The following is a 16,963-nucleotide window of genomic DNA, read 5'->3' as shown; positions in this document are numbered from 1 at the left end:
TTCCCCGCATTGCTTGCTCTACCATTTGGCTTCTTGCATTATAAATGTGTATAAGGGTTTGGCTTATTATTATCCTCTCTATTTTCTGAACTGCCTAATGCAGAATTCTTCATGTTGGGTAAAAACAGATCCAGAGCCCTTGTCTAGAGCTAATTAACTTTTTTTCTTAATTATCAGTATGGTTGTCTGCATATAGATTCTGAAACCCTTAATGGTGAAAGGGACCTCAAAGCTCATCTGTTCTACTTCCCATCCAATGCAGAAATTCCCTGTCCAACATCCTGCACACACAGTTAGTCAATTCTATTTGAGCTCTTCCTAGGAGCTTGATTTAATATGGGATATTTAAAATCAGGAGCCTAGTTTCAATCTTGTTTTCAATTCCGTGTTTCCAGTAGCCCGATCAATGCCAAGAAAACCAGCACTGCCAGCAGCGGAGACAACTATGTCACCTTGTGGAGAAATTACCTTATTCTTTGTTTTGGAGTCGCAAAGCCCAATATCATGAGCCCAGGACACTTACGCGCATCCACGCCGGAAATAATGGCAACCACGCCTGACGGTACAGTGAGCTACGATAACAAGGTGACGTGACATGCTTCAGAAGAATTATTCTGTAAGGTTTTTTTTAGCTTGTTTGTCTAGAGTTCACGGTGCAAACTGCCCTGTGCCTGCCATCTGGACTGTATGGGATCAGATTTTCATCCTACACATTTCTAAGTTCCACTAAGAGTCGTTGTGAATAATTTATTATTCCTCTCTGACAAGTGGACAACTGAAGATAAGGAGAAATTAAGCAATTTGCTTAAGACCATAGAGTGGCTTGTATTTGTTAGTGCCCTGAGGTTGGGTTTGTGTCCTACCTACCATATTTGACACCCTGTTTGCTAAGTATTCACCTTTAAACCATTCCTTGATTAAATTATTTTGCTAAAGATGGTTTTATAGATTTAAATAGTTTAAAGAAAAAGAAGATTGTTATAATAAAGATGTTCTTTAGTGTTTGAATCCCAGGTGAGAAAGGCATTCATTGTGCTGTATTAAACTAGTGGGTTTGCTGAGTTTTCTTTCCTGAAATGATGGCAGTGCTTTGGGATGTGGTTCAGTACTTTGAAACTGTTGTAATGGGGACATCGTTTGAGTAAAGGAACCGTCAGTTACGACATGACCTTGTTTTCACTTTTTATCCACTTGTTTCAGGCGATCGGCACCCCGTCCGTGGGAGTTCTGCTAAAGCAGTTGGTGCCTTTGATGAGACTAGAGAGCATCGAGATCACAGAGTCCTTGGTTTTAGGATTTGGCAGAACAAATTCTCTTGTTTTCAGGTACAGTGGTCTCAATGAGTTGCTCTAATTCGTCCGTGCTGCTGCTGTCGGGTGTTTTTTCTAACTCTTTTTTTTGCGTTTGCACACTGACTCGTGCCTGGAGAGCATGTAGGCTTTGCACAGTTTCCTTTATGTGTTCCTTGGTTGATGTGTATGTAACAATCGTTCCTTGCAACTGCCTTCCGTTTGACTTTTAGTCCCCGCAACTGATGAAACCACTCAGATTCTATCTCACTTGCCAGCTTTCTTTTAGATGACTATAAACAAAGAGATTCAGTGTCAAGTCCCGGTTAGCCAGACTGCTCAAGGGCTGTAACAATCAAAACAATAACAGGTCCTGTTTATCGGCCATTTACACAACAGACTCTCAAGGGTTGGGAGCTGATAGGATGCTCTTTCAGATGTGTTCAGTTACACTGGTTGATCTTTCTCCAAGGCACTCTACCTGCCTTAATAGAGCCAGTTTATATGGCTTTCTTTATTCTTTATTTCAAATCTTCGATCAAGTAACCATTCCATCTGTGGCAGCGTTCAAAGCCTTTTGAAAGAGGCCTAATAAAGTGTTAGTTCAAACTGCCTCTGATGACTTCAGCTAAGCAACAAAAGCCTAAAAGGACAAAGAAAATCTTGAAGTCTTTCATGCAGATAGAAAAGGGAAAGATCCAGGCCTCTGTGAGAAACCGTAAGTATTTCAAAAGTAATGATCCATTAGAAGTTTTAGAGGCAATTGGGAAGGAGCTGTTACATTATTCCAATAGAGAGTCAAGTTTTATCCTGGTCTCAGTAAGTTGCTCTAATTCCTATGTGCTGCTGCTGTCGGGTCTTTTTTCTAATGATTTGGGGTTCTGTCTACTTCAGTGTCAGGTAGCCAGTGTGTTTTACTAATTATGAGTTAATGAGCTAAGACAAAGAATCATATAGAAATACTACCGGAAAACAACAATTCCCTGGAATTACCTAACATTCTTTCCTTAAGAACCTGAGGCTCTTTTGCATATCCTACGTTCTCAAGATTGCTAGAGGTAGGTAAGATTATGCAAATCACTCCTACTGTGGCTCTGGAAAACTTAATCTCCCAGACCCTCGGTTTCCTCACCTGTAAAAATGGTAGAATAAATAAAAAGAAAATGCATCTTTCTTATGAAAAAAGACAAAATTGGTATAATATTAGAATCTGTCTCTTAGATGCGTCATGGGGATCAAATGTAAAATGCTCATAGTGAATATTCAGTAAATGATGGCTTTAGGTAGAGGAGACCATTAATATTATTCCCATTTCAGTGATGAAGACATTCTAGCACCTGATTTTTATTAGAGAAATGGAGAGTAGAACCCAGACCTTCTGTCTCTCAGTGCAGAATGCCCGTTTACTTTTCTGTCCTTGGGTTTTCCTGGAGGGTGATGTCTAATAGCACAAAACATACTGTCAGAAAGTAAAAAATTCTGAAACATGGTGCATACTACAGACAAAATACTTACATACTAGTCTAATGACAACTTAGATCTCATAATTTGGTCTGGTTTGACATAGCAGTCCAGAACTTACTTCCTAATGAAGACAGCTAATTGGATTAACAAGTATGCAGCTGAGAATTGGAGATAATGGGGACAAGTTATGTATGTGTAATATAAGATACATATTAATGTGATCGAAACTTTTATTTTACTACACAAAAGTTTTCAATGAGAATTTTGTTATTATAGTACTCACCATAATCTTTATTTAACTTATAGCTCAAATAAGACTTCATTTTAAAATGAATTATAGTCTCCCGAGCACAGATCCCCAAGATAATGTCCAAGTAACTGCACCTGTCCCTTTTCCTGTAACTGAACTGGAATTTTCTCATGTGCAGAGACTCCATTTTATTTCTCTTCAGTCCCACAGCTTGTGGTAAAGTGCTTTGACTTTAGTAAGCACATGGTAAATACTGTTTGTTTAATTGCTCAGATAGAGTTATTTTTTGCAGTTGAGGTCTGCAGAACTTTAAACCAAAAGCAAGTCAACAAAATATTGAACAGAAATGACTTGTCTAGCCCTGAGACTAAGACCAGAACAGAAAGTATAGGCCAGTACCTTCCTCCTGGTTCACCAAAAGATTGGGAAATGGAGAATCCAGGGGAGATTTGCATGTCAGAGGCAAAGCGAGAAAGGCAGGTAGTTTAAGAGTCAGTGGATATATATATTTGGTGGCAAGTTTGGTGTCAATAGCAAGAAATTTCAAATGCTGACCCTTTTTCTCCACAGAGAATTGGTAGAAGAACTTCATCCTTTGATGAAAGAAGCCCTAGAACGGAGACCAGAGGTAAGATTTTGAATTTAATTAAATTGAACCCCATGGTTCCCCTAGGGAATACAAATATCCCAACTTGCTTTTAGCAATGAATCTTAATACTTTTTGTTATCTTCATTGTTAATCAGTATTTAGTGAGTACTTAATATAACATGGTTCCTATTTTAAAGGATTTTATGTCCTAAAATTGTAAGAGCAAAACAACTTAAGTAGTCACAGAAATGAAAAGTTGTTTCATCCTTTTACAGGGGGATAAGAGTTGAGACTGAATTTTGGTTTTTAGTTTGCTTTCCTTTTACAAGAAATTAAATGGCAAAGAATATTATTTGTCTCACCCGGAGTATAAAGCATTTCTCTCAACATTAATTTCCATGAAGCGACTTCTGGAAAGAATAAACTTATAATGGATAAAAAGATAAAAGAATAAGACAAAAAAGAAACTTCACATAGAACAGATATGATACAAGAAGTAGCAGAAATTCAGCAGTTTAAATAAGAGAAAGCAGTGTCGTCTCCATGACCAGATCTGGCGAGATTTATCCATGTCCCGTATCTCTTTCCACTAGTTTCAGATGCTTCAGTCTTTCACTAGACAGTGGGAGCATCTGGGAAATGAGCCTTGTTATTTCTCAACATTTCCATATTATGAATATTTACTGATCTGTTTCTCCTACACCTTGTAACAACAAGCATTTTCTCTAATGTTTAGGAAGAAAGAAAAATACATTTTGTCTTTCATGCTTAGAAAATTGAAAATGGCTAGACTACAACTTCCTGGAATGCACTTTTCTGAAGCAAATTAACGTTGGTTTTCCCATGTCTGTAAGTGGCATTACCTCTTTCCACACAGAACAAGAAACGCCGAGAACGGCGAGATTTGTTAAGGCTGCAACTACTAAGAATTTTTGAACTTCTGGCTGATGCTGGTGTAATAAGTGACAGGTAGGGTCAGAATTTTTCTGAGCTGATCTCTCCTCACGATAACACTCCTATGGCCTAGCTATCCCTCTCTCCCTCCCTCCCTCTCTTTCTCTCTCTTTCTCTTAATATACCAGTTCTTACTGTTGTTCAGAAAGGTCTGAGAAAGCTTACTTTCTTCCGTAGTCTACTCCCACTGCCTATAGTTCAGGAACAAATTCCATGACCATGACTCTCAGTTCTCATTCCTTGCACTGCTTTGATGAAGGACAAACCATCTGAAGGTTTGCTCTTCCTTTATTCCAGCACAAACGGGGCCTTGGAGCGGGACACTTTAGCCCTCGGAGCTCTGTTCCTAGAATACGTGGACTTGACCCGCATGCTCCTAGAAGCCGAAAATGATAAAGAAGTCGAAATTCTTAAAGACATCCGGGCACATTTCAGCGCGATGGTTGCCAACTTGATCCAGTGTGTTCCAGGTACCGTGATCGACTCTGAAAAACCACTCATGTTCTCCGTTACCGTCCTACTGGCCTCTGTACTGGTCTGGGATGGAATGGGTTCTTTATTCTGAAATGCTTGGAAGTATGTACGAGAACAGCTTGTGGTAATTCAACAGAGCTGGAAAGGGAAGAATAAGAATTAAAGTTAGCTTTGTGCTTGTCATTATTTTTATATTTTGTTTTGGTCCCCATCTGAAAGCAAACCTATGTGATTTCCGTAGGAAGGAAGTAATTCAGAGGGAGCATTCACAGAAATTCACTTGTTCTCACTGTCTCATTGTGCAAATCTGTGAGCCCATAATCACATCAGAACTCCTGCACTCTGACTCTATCAAAGCCACACTTGACGTAGAATTCTCTATAGCCCGATAAAGTTTACATTGGAGAAAGAATTATCTTTCACAGAGCAAAAGGGTTTGAAACATTTTGAATCTAATGGAAGCATGAAGAATAAAAAATAACTGGTCTGTTTGGTTAATTAATTAAAATTAATAATGAATTGAATTGAATAGAGGGGATTAATTAAAATGGATCCCTTTAATTAAAAGTTTGGGTATATTTGCAAAAAGCAGCAACTCAACTAATATTTCCACTGTTTCATTATTTTGATGTTTGATAACCTTTCCTTACCAATTCTCCTCTTTGATGGCCCTAAGTTAAGATTTGAGTTGATTTCTTCAAAGTGTATCTGTTTGAAATAGACAGTCTGTACATTATTTCATGGTTCTTCCTAAAGACAGGCAGCAGCAGTCAAGAAAACATTTTCTGTGTCAGCAGCAGCTGAGTGGAAAGCGCTGTGGTTTTTCTGGACGTTGATGAGAAGGCTGCGCTCGCCAGGCCCATTTCCTACCTCTAGTTCCCACTCTGAGTCAAAGGCCTTTCATTACTGTACAGTGAGGGAGGAAGCGTAGACACGTAAAAGGAAAATTAGTCTTGACTTTTTAATTGCATGTTTCATTACCTAAAGAAAGCCTGAGTTAGGAAATGACATCGCTCCTTTCCCCAACACGTAGAACCGTGTCATAGTACCGTAGACCGTGTTTGCTCTGCTTGCAGTCTGGTAGACTCCCAACTCTTTGTTTTCCCCCCAGTCCACCACAGAAGGTTCCTGTTTCCCCAGCAGAGCCTGAGGCACCACCTTTTCATCCTGTGCAGCCAGTGGGCAGGGCCCTTCAGCATCATGTTCACCCCCCTGGACCGCTACAGCGACCGCAACCACCAGATCACGAGGTACCAGTACTGCGCACTAAAGGTAGGTCACGATTTCCTCGCTGCGTGGCTTCCGTCACGGTAGTCTCCTTTCTTAAACTCTGACAGCCGTGCCTTTAGAAAAGGCTAAACCCTGTAGTGTGTCTTTATTTGATACATTATCATATAATTTGGTATAGTATACTATATTAGAGCCACATCCAGAAAAACAGACAGACACACAGAGAAACCCACAGACATATATAAATGCATAAGGTGACTTTAAAAGTCCCAAAATACACACAGTACACATGCATAAACACAGACAATGATGATAGACAGCTAGATGATAGATAGTCACAAATGTTTAAATACATCAGTTGGTCCCAGAGTTTCAAAATGCCAAAATTTCCAAACTCCCAATTTTGTCTAATGTTTCACCTATTCAATTTGGCTTTTTTTTTAATCCCTTAAGTGGCTGCCTTTTCAATTAACTTCTAGCCTGAAATAAAATTTACCTCAAGTTCCTGCCTGCCAAGAGCCACAGACCCATCGTCATTCCCCTTGTCTTAGAAGACTGCCAGAAATAACTGTCCACACTGCTGGGCTGATCAGCATCGTCAGGGACAGGATTCCTTACAGCCTAAGTTCCCTCAGGAGCTCACCCCTGTATCCGCGCTGCCTTATATACCATAAGTGTCTGACTCTGGGGTTGACTTTTGACTTAATGGAGAGAATATAAACCAGGGCCTGATATTCAGCAGGACCCGCTAATTGGAAAGTTGGTCCAGATCACCCTTCTCTCACCTTCCCTCACTTCCTTACTCCACCCAGCTCCCTCCCACTCTCTCTTAAAGGAACAAAAGTTTACGTTCTTCATTTCCTTTACCTTTGATTCAAGATAACAATTATTTTCCAGTTTTTCATAGTTTGTCAGTTCAGTACATTAGTCAAAGCTTCATTTTCAAAGCAAAATTTGAAAAGTTCTATTTGTCTTATAAGCAGAATTCATTCACTTCAAATCTTTGGAGAAAAGTTTATTTTAAATACTGTGAAATAGTGACTTTGTTTTGAATAACTTACTCTTTCATCATGTGATTTGTTATAATAATAAAAGTCATGTTCACAAAGCTGAGTTTATGAGTTTTTAAACTCCCATGAAAATGAGCCCAAATTTGGACTCTGGTATTTTATATTGAATCTGCTAAGGAATGTTTTAGAAGCTTGTGGAAAATGACTTCTTTCAAAGGACTCCTGTCATTTATAAACCTGATGATCACATTCTATAAAGACAGTTAAATGCCATTAGATTATTCTGGTTTCCTTCCATGTTTCGCGGTGTCTTTATTACCAGGCAATGTCGGCAGTATTGTGCTGTGGCCCCGTCTTCGACAACGTCGGCCTTTCCCCAGATGGCTACCTCTACAAGTGGCTCGACAACATTCTGGCCTGCCAAGATTTACGGGTAAGTGAAGACACATTGTTCTGAAATGTCTTTGGTGTTCTGCGTTGTCTGCTTTGCCGAGATGTGTAAGCATGGTTCACGCCACCATCTCTTCACATGCCAGCGCACGAGTGCAGATTTATCTGTTGTTCACATTATACCAAGATGTGTCAGGATCAAGGAACATTTACCAGAATGGACCATCAGCTGGGTCAGAAAGCAAGTCTCAACAAAGCTTAAAGGATTGAAATGACACAGAGTAAGTTCTCTAATCACAGTGGAACAAAGCTAGGGGTCAACAACAAGAAGTTAATTGAGAAATGCACTTGCAGATAACCAGTGAGTCAAAGAAGAAATAATAAAATGGAAAGTAGAAAATATTATTAGCTGAAGAAGAATGAAAACAAAACATACTAAATTTGTGGGCTACAAATAAATCCGTGCTTAGAATGAAATGTATTGCTTTAAATGCATAAATTAGAAGAAAGGGAGCTGATAATCAATGACCCAAGAATCCATCTCAAAAAGTTAGAAAGAGAGTAGCATATCAAACCCAAAGAAAGTAGAATAAAGGAAATAATAGTAGAGATAAGGGCATAGGTTAATGAAAGACAAATTCAATGATGGAAAGGATCACCAACACCAAAAGTTGATTTTTATAATGATTAATAAAATTGATAAATCCATGGCAAGGCAGATCAAGAAATAAAATAGAGAAAGAAGGCACATGTAACCAATATCAGCAATGTAAAGGAACATTACTATAGATCCTACAGACATTAAAAATAAAAGAGAACATGTGGACACCTTTGTGCCAATAATCTTGAAGATTTAGGTAAAAGAGACAAATTCCTAGAAAAGCACAACACAAGAAAGAAAGGAAAATCTGAATAGTTGTTTAAGTAATAAAGCGATTCGGTAATTAAAATAAACCCACAATGAACACTTTAGGGCCAGATGGCTTTATTGGTGAATTCCACCAAACATTTAAGGAGTAAGTTGCATTTATCTAACATGAATTCTTACAGAGAACAGATCAAAAGGAAATATTTCTCAATACATTTTACAAGACAGCATTGCCTTGATACTAAAAGCAGACAAGGGTATAACAAGAAATAAAATGAAAAGTCAATCTCATTCATCAGCATAGATGCAAAAATTTTCAATGAAGTAATAGAAGATTGAATTCAGTGATATATTAAAAAAGACAACTTTTCACAACCAAGTTGAACCTAGTCAAGAAATGCAAAGTTGATTTAATACTCAAATATCTATCAGTTCATTAGCATATTAACTGTATTAAAAGAATAAGGGGGAAATATATGATAATCTTGATGGATGCATAAAAAGCATTTGATAAAATTCTAAATCCATTCCCAATAAAAACACCTAGCAGAACTAAGAATTAGAAATAACTTCCTTGATTTGATACAGGGTATCTTGAAAAAAAGTATCCTGCAGTAAACATCATAATACTGAATATTGAAGGTGTTCCCTCTGAGATTAGAAAGAGGAAGGTTGTCTACTTTCACCACATCTATTCTGCATTATGCTGACAATCCTAGCCAATGTATTAGGAAGGAAAATAATAGCATACAATATAAGGAAAAAATAAAACTCATTATCCACAGGTGACACAATTGTGTATGTGAAAATACAAAAGAATATATAGATAAAGTGTTAGAATTAATAAGTGAATTTAGCAAGTTTGCTACAATGAAAGGTCAAAATAAAAAATGAAGCATATTTCAATATAGATAGAAAATAAAATTATACCATTTACAGTAGTATTAAAAAATTAAGAATTAGCATTAAATACCTAGGAATGAATCTAATCAAAATGTGCCCAATGACTTATACAGAAATGTATGAAACATTAATTAGAAAAATTAAAGACCTAAATAAATGGAAGAATATATCATGTTAGAGAATTGGAAGATTCACAAGTATAAAGATGTCAGTTCTCCACCAAAATGATACATCGAGATAGTGCAATCCCAGTCAAAATCCTAGCAAGATATTTGTGGCAATTGAGAGGTTTCTTTCAAAATACATATGGAAATGCAAAGGACTAAGAGCAGCTAAGACAATTTTGAACATAGGAAAGGAGGAAGGCATGCTTTACCAGAAACAGAGACTTATCATAAACATATAGTCATTAAGACACTGTGGTACTGGCCCAAGAACAGATAATTAAGCCCGTGGAACAGAATGGACAGGCCAGAATATAGACCATGCATATGTGGACACTTGATTTATCTCAAAGTGACACTTTTGAAAAGGAAGAAATAAAACTCATTATCCACAGATGACAAAATTGTGTATGTGAAAATATAAAAGAATCTATAGTGGTAGAGTTATGGGGAAAGGAAAGTCTTTTCAATATATGAGTTGAGATCAGATGAATAGCCATATTTAGAAAAAAAAAAAACAAATGAAACTTGACCTCTTCCAAATACTATAAGCAAAAATGCACCACAGATGGATTGGAGATTGAAATGTGAAAGCTAGGCTGGTGAAGTTTCTAGAAAATGACACAGGAGAATATCTTCCTCCCTGAGGTTAGGGAAAGATATCCTGAACAGAATGCAAAAATTACCAACCATCAAGAAGAACTAATTCAGAAAGTCTCTTCACCAAAATGCACCATGAGAGTATGAAGAATCTTGATAGGGAGAGGGAAGGCTTGATAGGTGAGGGAAGGTGAACCCCTCAACAAAGGGTTTCTATCTAGAATACATGAAGAACCCTTTTCTAGAATGTATAAGGAATTGGTACATAAGACAAAGACAGAGCCAATAGAAAAGTGGGCAAGAGACTTAAACAAGCAATTCACAAAAGAGAATAAATGGCCAATAAACATAAAAAATCCTCAAACTCATTAATAATCAGGGAAATGCAAATTAAAGCCACATGAGTAAAAAACCACATGAACTATTACCCGGCATCCACCAAAATGGCTAAAATGGAAAAGATGGACAGTGTCAATTATTGAGGAGGATATGGGGCAGTAGGACCTCTCATAATTGTAATTGTAAATTGGAATAACCACTTTGGAGAACTGATTGTCATGTTAGATAGATAGATAGACAGATAGATAGATAGATAGATAGATAGATAGATAGATAGATAGATAGATAGATAGAGGGATGGATGTAGATAATGATAGATTGATGGATAGTTAGAATGACATGGCAAATGTGATAAAATGTTACAATTGGTGGATCTGGGTATATGGTGGGAGAGGAGTTCTTTGTATGGGGTTTGAATTATTTTTGTAACTGTCTTGTATGTTTGAAAGTATTTCATACTAAAACATTGAAGATTGTTTTTGAGAAAAGTTAAAAAAAATAGTGGTTTAATCTATTCAAGTCAAACATAGCATAACCCTACAGCCCCACAATTTCATTCCTCTGTATTTACAGCATCCAGTATGTGTATCAGAATATATGTACAAGAACAGTCAAGGCAGCATTATGAAATAAAAATCTGGAAACAACCCAAATGTCTGTCAATAGTAGAATAAATAAATAAATTGTGGAAGAGTCATAGATCAGAATACTCTACAACAATGAAAATGACTGAATGTAGATGACGCTTGCAAACAATTACAGCTAAAACTAACCAGTGGGGCTGGAAGTCGGGAGAGGGTTGTGTTTGGGGGAGGAGAGTGGGGCTTCCCTGGTAGGAGTCGCTCAAATGCACGCAGTTCAGATAATCCCCTGTATATTTTACGCTTCAATATAAAGTTTCTACAGCACAATAAAAACCTGCTAGTTTTCTTCCAAGTCAAGCTAACATTTTCATAAATATTATTTTTAAGCCTTTGCAATAGTATCATCAGCTTTTATATGCTGCTAATTATTGACCATTCATCTAGGACATCACTCCCATCTGGGCCCAGACCCTGTAAGCAGAAAAAAAAACGAAATTGGGAGCCCAAATCTTTTCTTCCTTCTCTGCCTGATGGCAGTTCCAGGGGGAGGCAATTTACTTTTGATTGGGGTATAGCCTCCAAGCACCAGGCTTCTCCTGGACAAAGGGACAGATGTGTGTATGTCACTGACCTTGCAGTGTTTGACAGTGGTTTCAGGAATCATTGATTAATTATCCAATAAATTCCTTCAAGCATCATGGCTTTTTTCATATGAAAGGCTCTGATTAAGAAGAAAGATTCTATATTTCTTTTTGAAAGATTGCCAGCTAAGTTTTACATGGTATATTTAATAATCAACCCTCATAAACATATTCCCTCTGCTTTTCTTTTCCTTGAAAGACTTTGCATACATAAAGGATATCTTTTGGTATATATGACTTTTTTAATCAAGTAGATGTATTTTTCAGAAATGTTGGAAATGCAAAAGTGAGGCAATGCCAGTAATGGTTGCCACCTTTTCAGAGTTAAAAGTCAAGAATGAGTGACCCTATATAACAGATTTACATAGAGTCAAATTTAATTTATACGTTTCAGTTGCAACACTGCACCCTTATAAAGGGGAATACACTGCACAAAAATTAATCAAAATGTGTTAAAGTTGGTGGATCGGGTATCGGGGGAGGGGGGTTGGGGTATGCTGGAGTTCTGTGTATGGGTTTTGTATTGTTTTTGCAACTGTTCCGGTAAGTTTGAATTTATTTCAAAGTAAAATTTAAAAAAAAAATTAATCAAAATGAATACTTGGTCTCCACTTTCATTGTACCTGATCTACACTGGCAAACCTTGATTGTATTTCTTTCCCTGGGATATTCTTGCATTAAACATGAACAATTGATTTTCTGCTTGAATTCAGGTTCATCAGCTTGGCTGTGAAGTTGTCGTCTTGCTCCTGGAACTTAATCCTGACCAGATAAATCTGTTTAATTGGGCGATTGACCGATGTTACACAGGTTCCTACCAGCTTGCATCTGGCTGTTTCAAAGCCATCGCAACCGTGTGTGGAAGCAGGTAGGGAATTTCGCAAAAGGAAGACAGTGGACAGGTGGGTGCTCTTTGTGATAGGGGCAGTTGAAAGCTTGGCAGTGATCTGAACAGAGTGAAAGCTGGGAGCGCACAAACGGCCTCAGGTTCCCCAGCAGAGAGATGAGTGCCCCCTGTAAGTCAGCAACTGTGTGGATTTTCCTCAGGCAACCAAGAGAGTGGTTGGTTGCAATAACCCCCTTCTTTTGAATTGCATGTCACAGTGTTATATCTATATACTTCAATATTTGAGGAGGGTCTGAAAATGATAAATAAGACACATTCAAGGAATCTCTAGAAATGTTTGTGGTAGATTCATCTTTAGACCAATCTAAACCCAAGAATTGATCTAAAAATCTTAATGCCCCTTTGTCCAAAACTTTAGAAAGGAAGAAAAGAAAATGTGGTTCTCCAGAGTTCCATAGAACACACTTTTACAATCATTGTCCTGTTATATAATTTAGTACACTGAAGTAATCCAGCACCGTAATGTAATGAATGAAATAATTAATTTCAGAGTGAAGATGAGAGTGTTAATGAAGATTCCCCAAATTGCATAAGTTATTCCCAAGAAAGAGTCTATGAATTGGAAGAATCCGGAGAAGACACTTAATGTTTATTTTTGAAAAGATTCAAATAGACTGTCAATTTTCCTTTTAAATTTAATGTTGTATTTTCAATACAACTGGATGAAGGGAATGAAAGAGAATTGGTTTTGCAAATGTGCCTCAGTAATGCAGGGTATTAATAATAGGGTGGTATATGGGAACTCTGTATTTGACATATTTTATGCATGATAGTTGTGTAAACCTACAACTTCTCTAACAAAAGTAATAAAAAATAAAATAAATAAAAAATTTTTAAAAAGTGAATTCATTTTAAATTCCAACCTATTAAGATTCTAAGTTAATTAGAACAGAATTTTAGAAGACATCTGATTTTGGTAAGTCTAAACGGAACTTGCCAGTTAGTTAAAGAGGTAGGTTTCTCTTTAAAAATTTTTCTTGTTTATAAAAATAGTAGATAACATTTCATGTCTAAACCTTTCATTTTCCACAATCTAAGCAGTAGAAATTTTCTTAAACACTTTAAGCTCCATAAAAGTTATAGCACATGAATATAAGCTAAACTGGCTGGTTTTCCATTTTTATTTCTTGACATAAACATTACCAAAGAATATTAATATCTATAGGATATTACCAAAATAATGTTTTTGCAAAAATCTCCTTGCTCCTGAGTGGGTTTTTGTTGTTTTTTGTTTTGTTTTGTTTTCACTTTTCACATATTTTGATATTCTAAAAATAAAGTTTTGTTCAAACAACCCTTTGATTTTTAAAAATGTATTTAGAATCTGTGAATTTGCATCTCTTTCTCTGACAAAAACAAGAGTAATAAAAGTTGCCCCTCTTCACTGCCCTTCTCCCATTGAACTTGTTTTGAACTCCCCTCCTCAAATTGGCCATCCCATAAAATATCACACTGCATTCCTCTAAATAAATGTAGGTATTTTTCCTTAGGAAATGCAAAGAATTACTTCAATCTAGCCTCAGTTTCAATAAAAATATCACCAATCACAAAAATATTAGGTCATAAAACCCTCTATGCTTATAGTAGGCTTTTTAAGAAATTATCCTAAAATACTTTGGTTTCTTAGACAAATGCATATTGATTTACATTCATGACACATCCATTCTTTAACCTGGGAAGATCCCAACCGTGGTCCCTCCATCAGAGGCCCAGCCACCATTTCTGCCATTTTTCCCCACAGAGCATATGCAAAATGTGGCGTTTCTGCTCCCTTTCCCCACAGAGTCTCAGCCTGTGTGGTCTAAATGGGCCTCCTCATTTGCTGGAGCAATATTGGCACTTATGTTTCCAGTACGTTTCGTCCAAAAGCAATTCTAGTGTTTTAGCTTTTTCCCCAGTTGTTTTCTATAAAGTCTGCTTCTAGAAAGCAACTAAATACCTTATCTTATGGTATAATATGTTCCTGAAAATCATAAATAAGCTGAATCATATTTTAAATGTCTCAAATAAGTTTCCTGTTCAGTAGCTCATGCAACAAATCATTTTCTAAAGTGAAGAGTCCTCTTTGCAAAGCAAACGATTACCTCCTAGTTTTCAGGTAGGATTTGTCATATTCTGGGTTTATCTCCCGTGGAATATGACAGTAATAAGCAGGTTCACTTATTAAAGAACCACTTATAATTGACTGCAAAGTACCTATGAGATGTAATATTTTTTAAAATGCTCTTATCTGTTTAAATTTTCTTTCTCTAGTTACAGAAGAGGGAATTAGCCATTTTTGAGTAGTTAATATAGAGAACCTAATAGTCATTAGCTGTGATAATGGAAAAAAAAAAAAAAAGCTGATTCTCCACATTCTTCTTTTTGGATCCTTTTATTTCTGTAAGAGATTGTAAGACATGCTATCCCTGGACTGTTCATTCCCCAAGATAGCTAACTGAAAAATATATTGTATGGAACCATATAAAACAGATCGTTATAGTAGAGGTTCCTCCTGATAAAATAGAATTTTAAAATATATATGAATTTCAAATGCCTTTTAAATAATTATCTAGCTTTAATTTATTCTTCTCCAAAAAGATTATTGTGCACTTGCAATTCTTATTTTTCAAAGCCACGTAAATTAGCATAAGCTCAATGTTGAGAAAAAAATTAACTTAAAGAAAAAAGCTATTCAGAGCTTATTAAATGAAACTTTAAATCTTCTGGATTTTTGCTCTGTGTGTGTATGAGAGAGAGAGAGAATTTGTTGGTCTGGAGTCAAAACTATAACTATCACTGTGATGTGGCAAAGGTAGCAGTGTAGGACCAGGGGAAGTAGAGATTAAAGAATCAAGTGATAAAACTCACAATATTAATTCTGAGGGATTTTTCATAAAATATGTCTATAAATTTGATTTAAAAAAAAAAAAAGCTATTAAATGCAGCTCAGTAGTACACTCACACACACACAAACAGCTCACCCTGCCAGGCAGATTTATCTCAAATAACTATTTTGCTACTTTTTTTTTTCTTCAAAACACCTCAGAGTTACCCTGAGCTCTGTCGTTAGTTCTAGGTAAGCCAGCGCTAGTAGGCATTTCCCAAATCCTTCAAAAATCTCTTTTCAGGATTGAAAAAAACAGTTTCTTTCTTGTTAACTTTCTGAGTCGTATGTACCTCTCATATTTATTTTATCATTTGATTTTTACTCTGTATGATCACAGCTATTTATTTATCTTTTACCCTTTTACATCCTATCTTGAATAATTAAATACTGAAAGATTTAAGACTCTGTTTCCAAGCAGATCGTAAACATTTAAGTACAGATGTTTTATCTGCAGTCTCTCGCTCATTTGAAATTTTTCCTTTTTTTTCCTGCTCTGGATTTCTTTCATTTTCTTTATTTATGTTATTTCTTTCAATGAGTTCCAAAGATCAGGGCAGACTTAAGCAGCAAGTGGAATACCTGAATGACGTGGTCAAGAGTGTGGTCCCACAAAGAGGGAAGCTTTATCTACTCGGTGCCCGCTTTTGAGTCCACGATGATCCAGCAGTATTGCCCACTGCTCCTCTTTTATCCAGACACTTTCACCAATTTCCCATCAGATACGTCAACCTCATGCTTTATTGATGTAAAAATAAAAGTTCTAGAAAAGTAATCATTTAGGAGTGTAAATTAATGCAACTCTTTTGGAGGACAATATGGCAGTATCAAAATTTTAAATGTGCCCTTTTGCCCCTACATGACCTCTTCCAGGAATCTGTTCTTAAGAAGTACTTGCACATCTGGTGTTTGTGGCATCGTGATAGTGAAAACTTGAAACCTGGCTTAACTGTCTACCAGTGCATGTCAACGGCTGGATTCCCCAGAACACAGATCTGAGACAGATTTGAGTGCAGGAGATTTGTTAGGGAGTGTCCTTGGTGTTGACAGCGATGGGGACGTGAAGCAAGTAGAGGGAGTAAAGCTCCTCCAATGCAGAGAGGCCGCCATGGGGGCAGGCGTGGCCTTGGACCTCAGCTGCTCTCCTTGGCGGAAGGCAAGTTCCAGAGAGAGATTCAGCTTAGAGCTGCCAGCTGCCAACACCTTAGCTGGAGGACGGAGTGTCTTGGTCCTGAAAGGGGGATCCAGGTGGCACGTCACAGCACCCACCACATGAGTCACTTATGGAGTGGCTGTGCCAAGGAAGGCCGTGCAGCTGTGCAGATGGCTGCGTGAGCCTTATGAGGTGAAAACGCAGATCTCCAAACAATATATGCGGGTAGTATGCTCACATTTATGTTTAAAATCTTGTGTTGGAAAAGGTGTATTTACCTGCACAGAT

At 37.1% G+C, this 16,963-nt stretch overlaps 1 protein-coding gene across 6 annotated transcripts in view; it reads left to right on the top strand.

The window, feature by feature from the left end:
* FRY (FRY microtubule binding protein) overlaps positions 1-16,963 on the top strand; it is a 432,465-nt gene that overhangs the window by 317,179 nt on the left and 98,323 nt on the right. For all 6 annotated transcript variants that reach the window (XM_037799978.1, XM_037799979.1, XM_037799974.1 and 3 more), the window contains 8 exons: positions 396-585; positions 1,201-1,325; positions 3,574-3,631; positions 4,470-4,561; positions 4,844-5,016; positions 6,132-6,292; positions 7,583-7,693; positions 12,463-12,617. In XM_037799978.1, the coding sequence (XP_037655906.1) occupies positions 396-585; positions 1,201-1,325; positions 3,574-3,631; positions 4,470-4,561; positions 4,844-5,016; positions 6,132-6,292; positions 7,583-7,693; positions 12,463-12,617 (1,065 nt within the window). The remainder of the gene's footprint in view (positions 1-395; positions 586-1,200; positions 1,326-3,573; positions 3,632-4,469; positions 4,562-4,843; positions 5,017-6,131; positions 6,293-7,582; positions 7,694-12,462; positions 12,618-16,963) is intronic.

Source organism: Choloepus didactylus, chromosome 12 (assembly GCF_015220235.1).
Source record: "Choloepus didactylus isolate mChoDid1 chromosome 12, mChoDid1.pri, whole genome shotgun sequence".
NCBI classification, from domain to species: domain Eukaryota; kingdom Metazoa; phylum Chordata; class Mammalia; order Pilosa; family Megalonychidae; genus Choloepus; species Choloepus didactylus.
The sequence above is the reverse complement of the archived record's forward strand: the minus strand, read 5'-3'. Positions and strand labels throughout refer to the sequence as shown.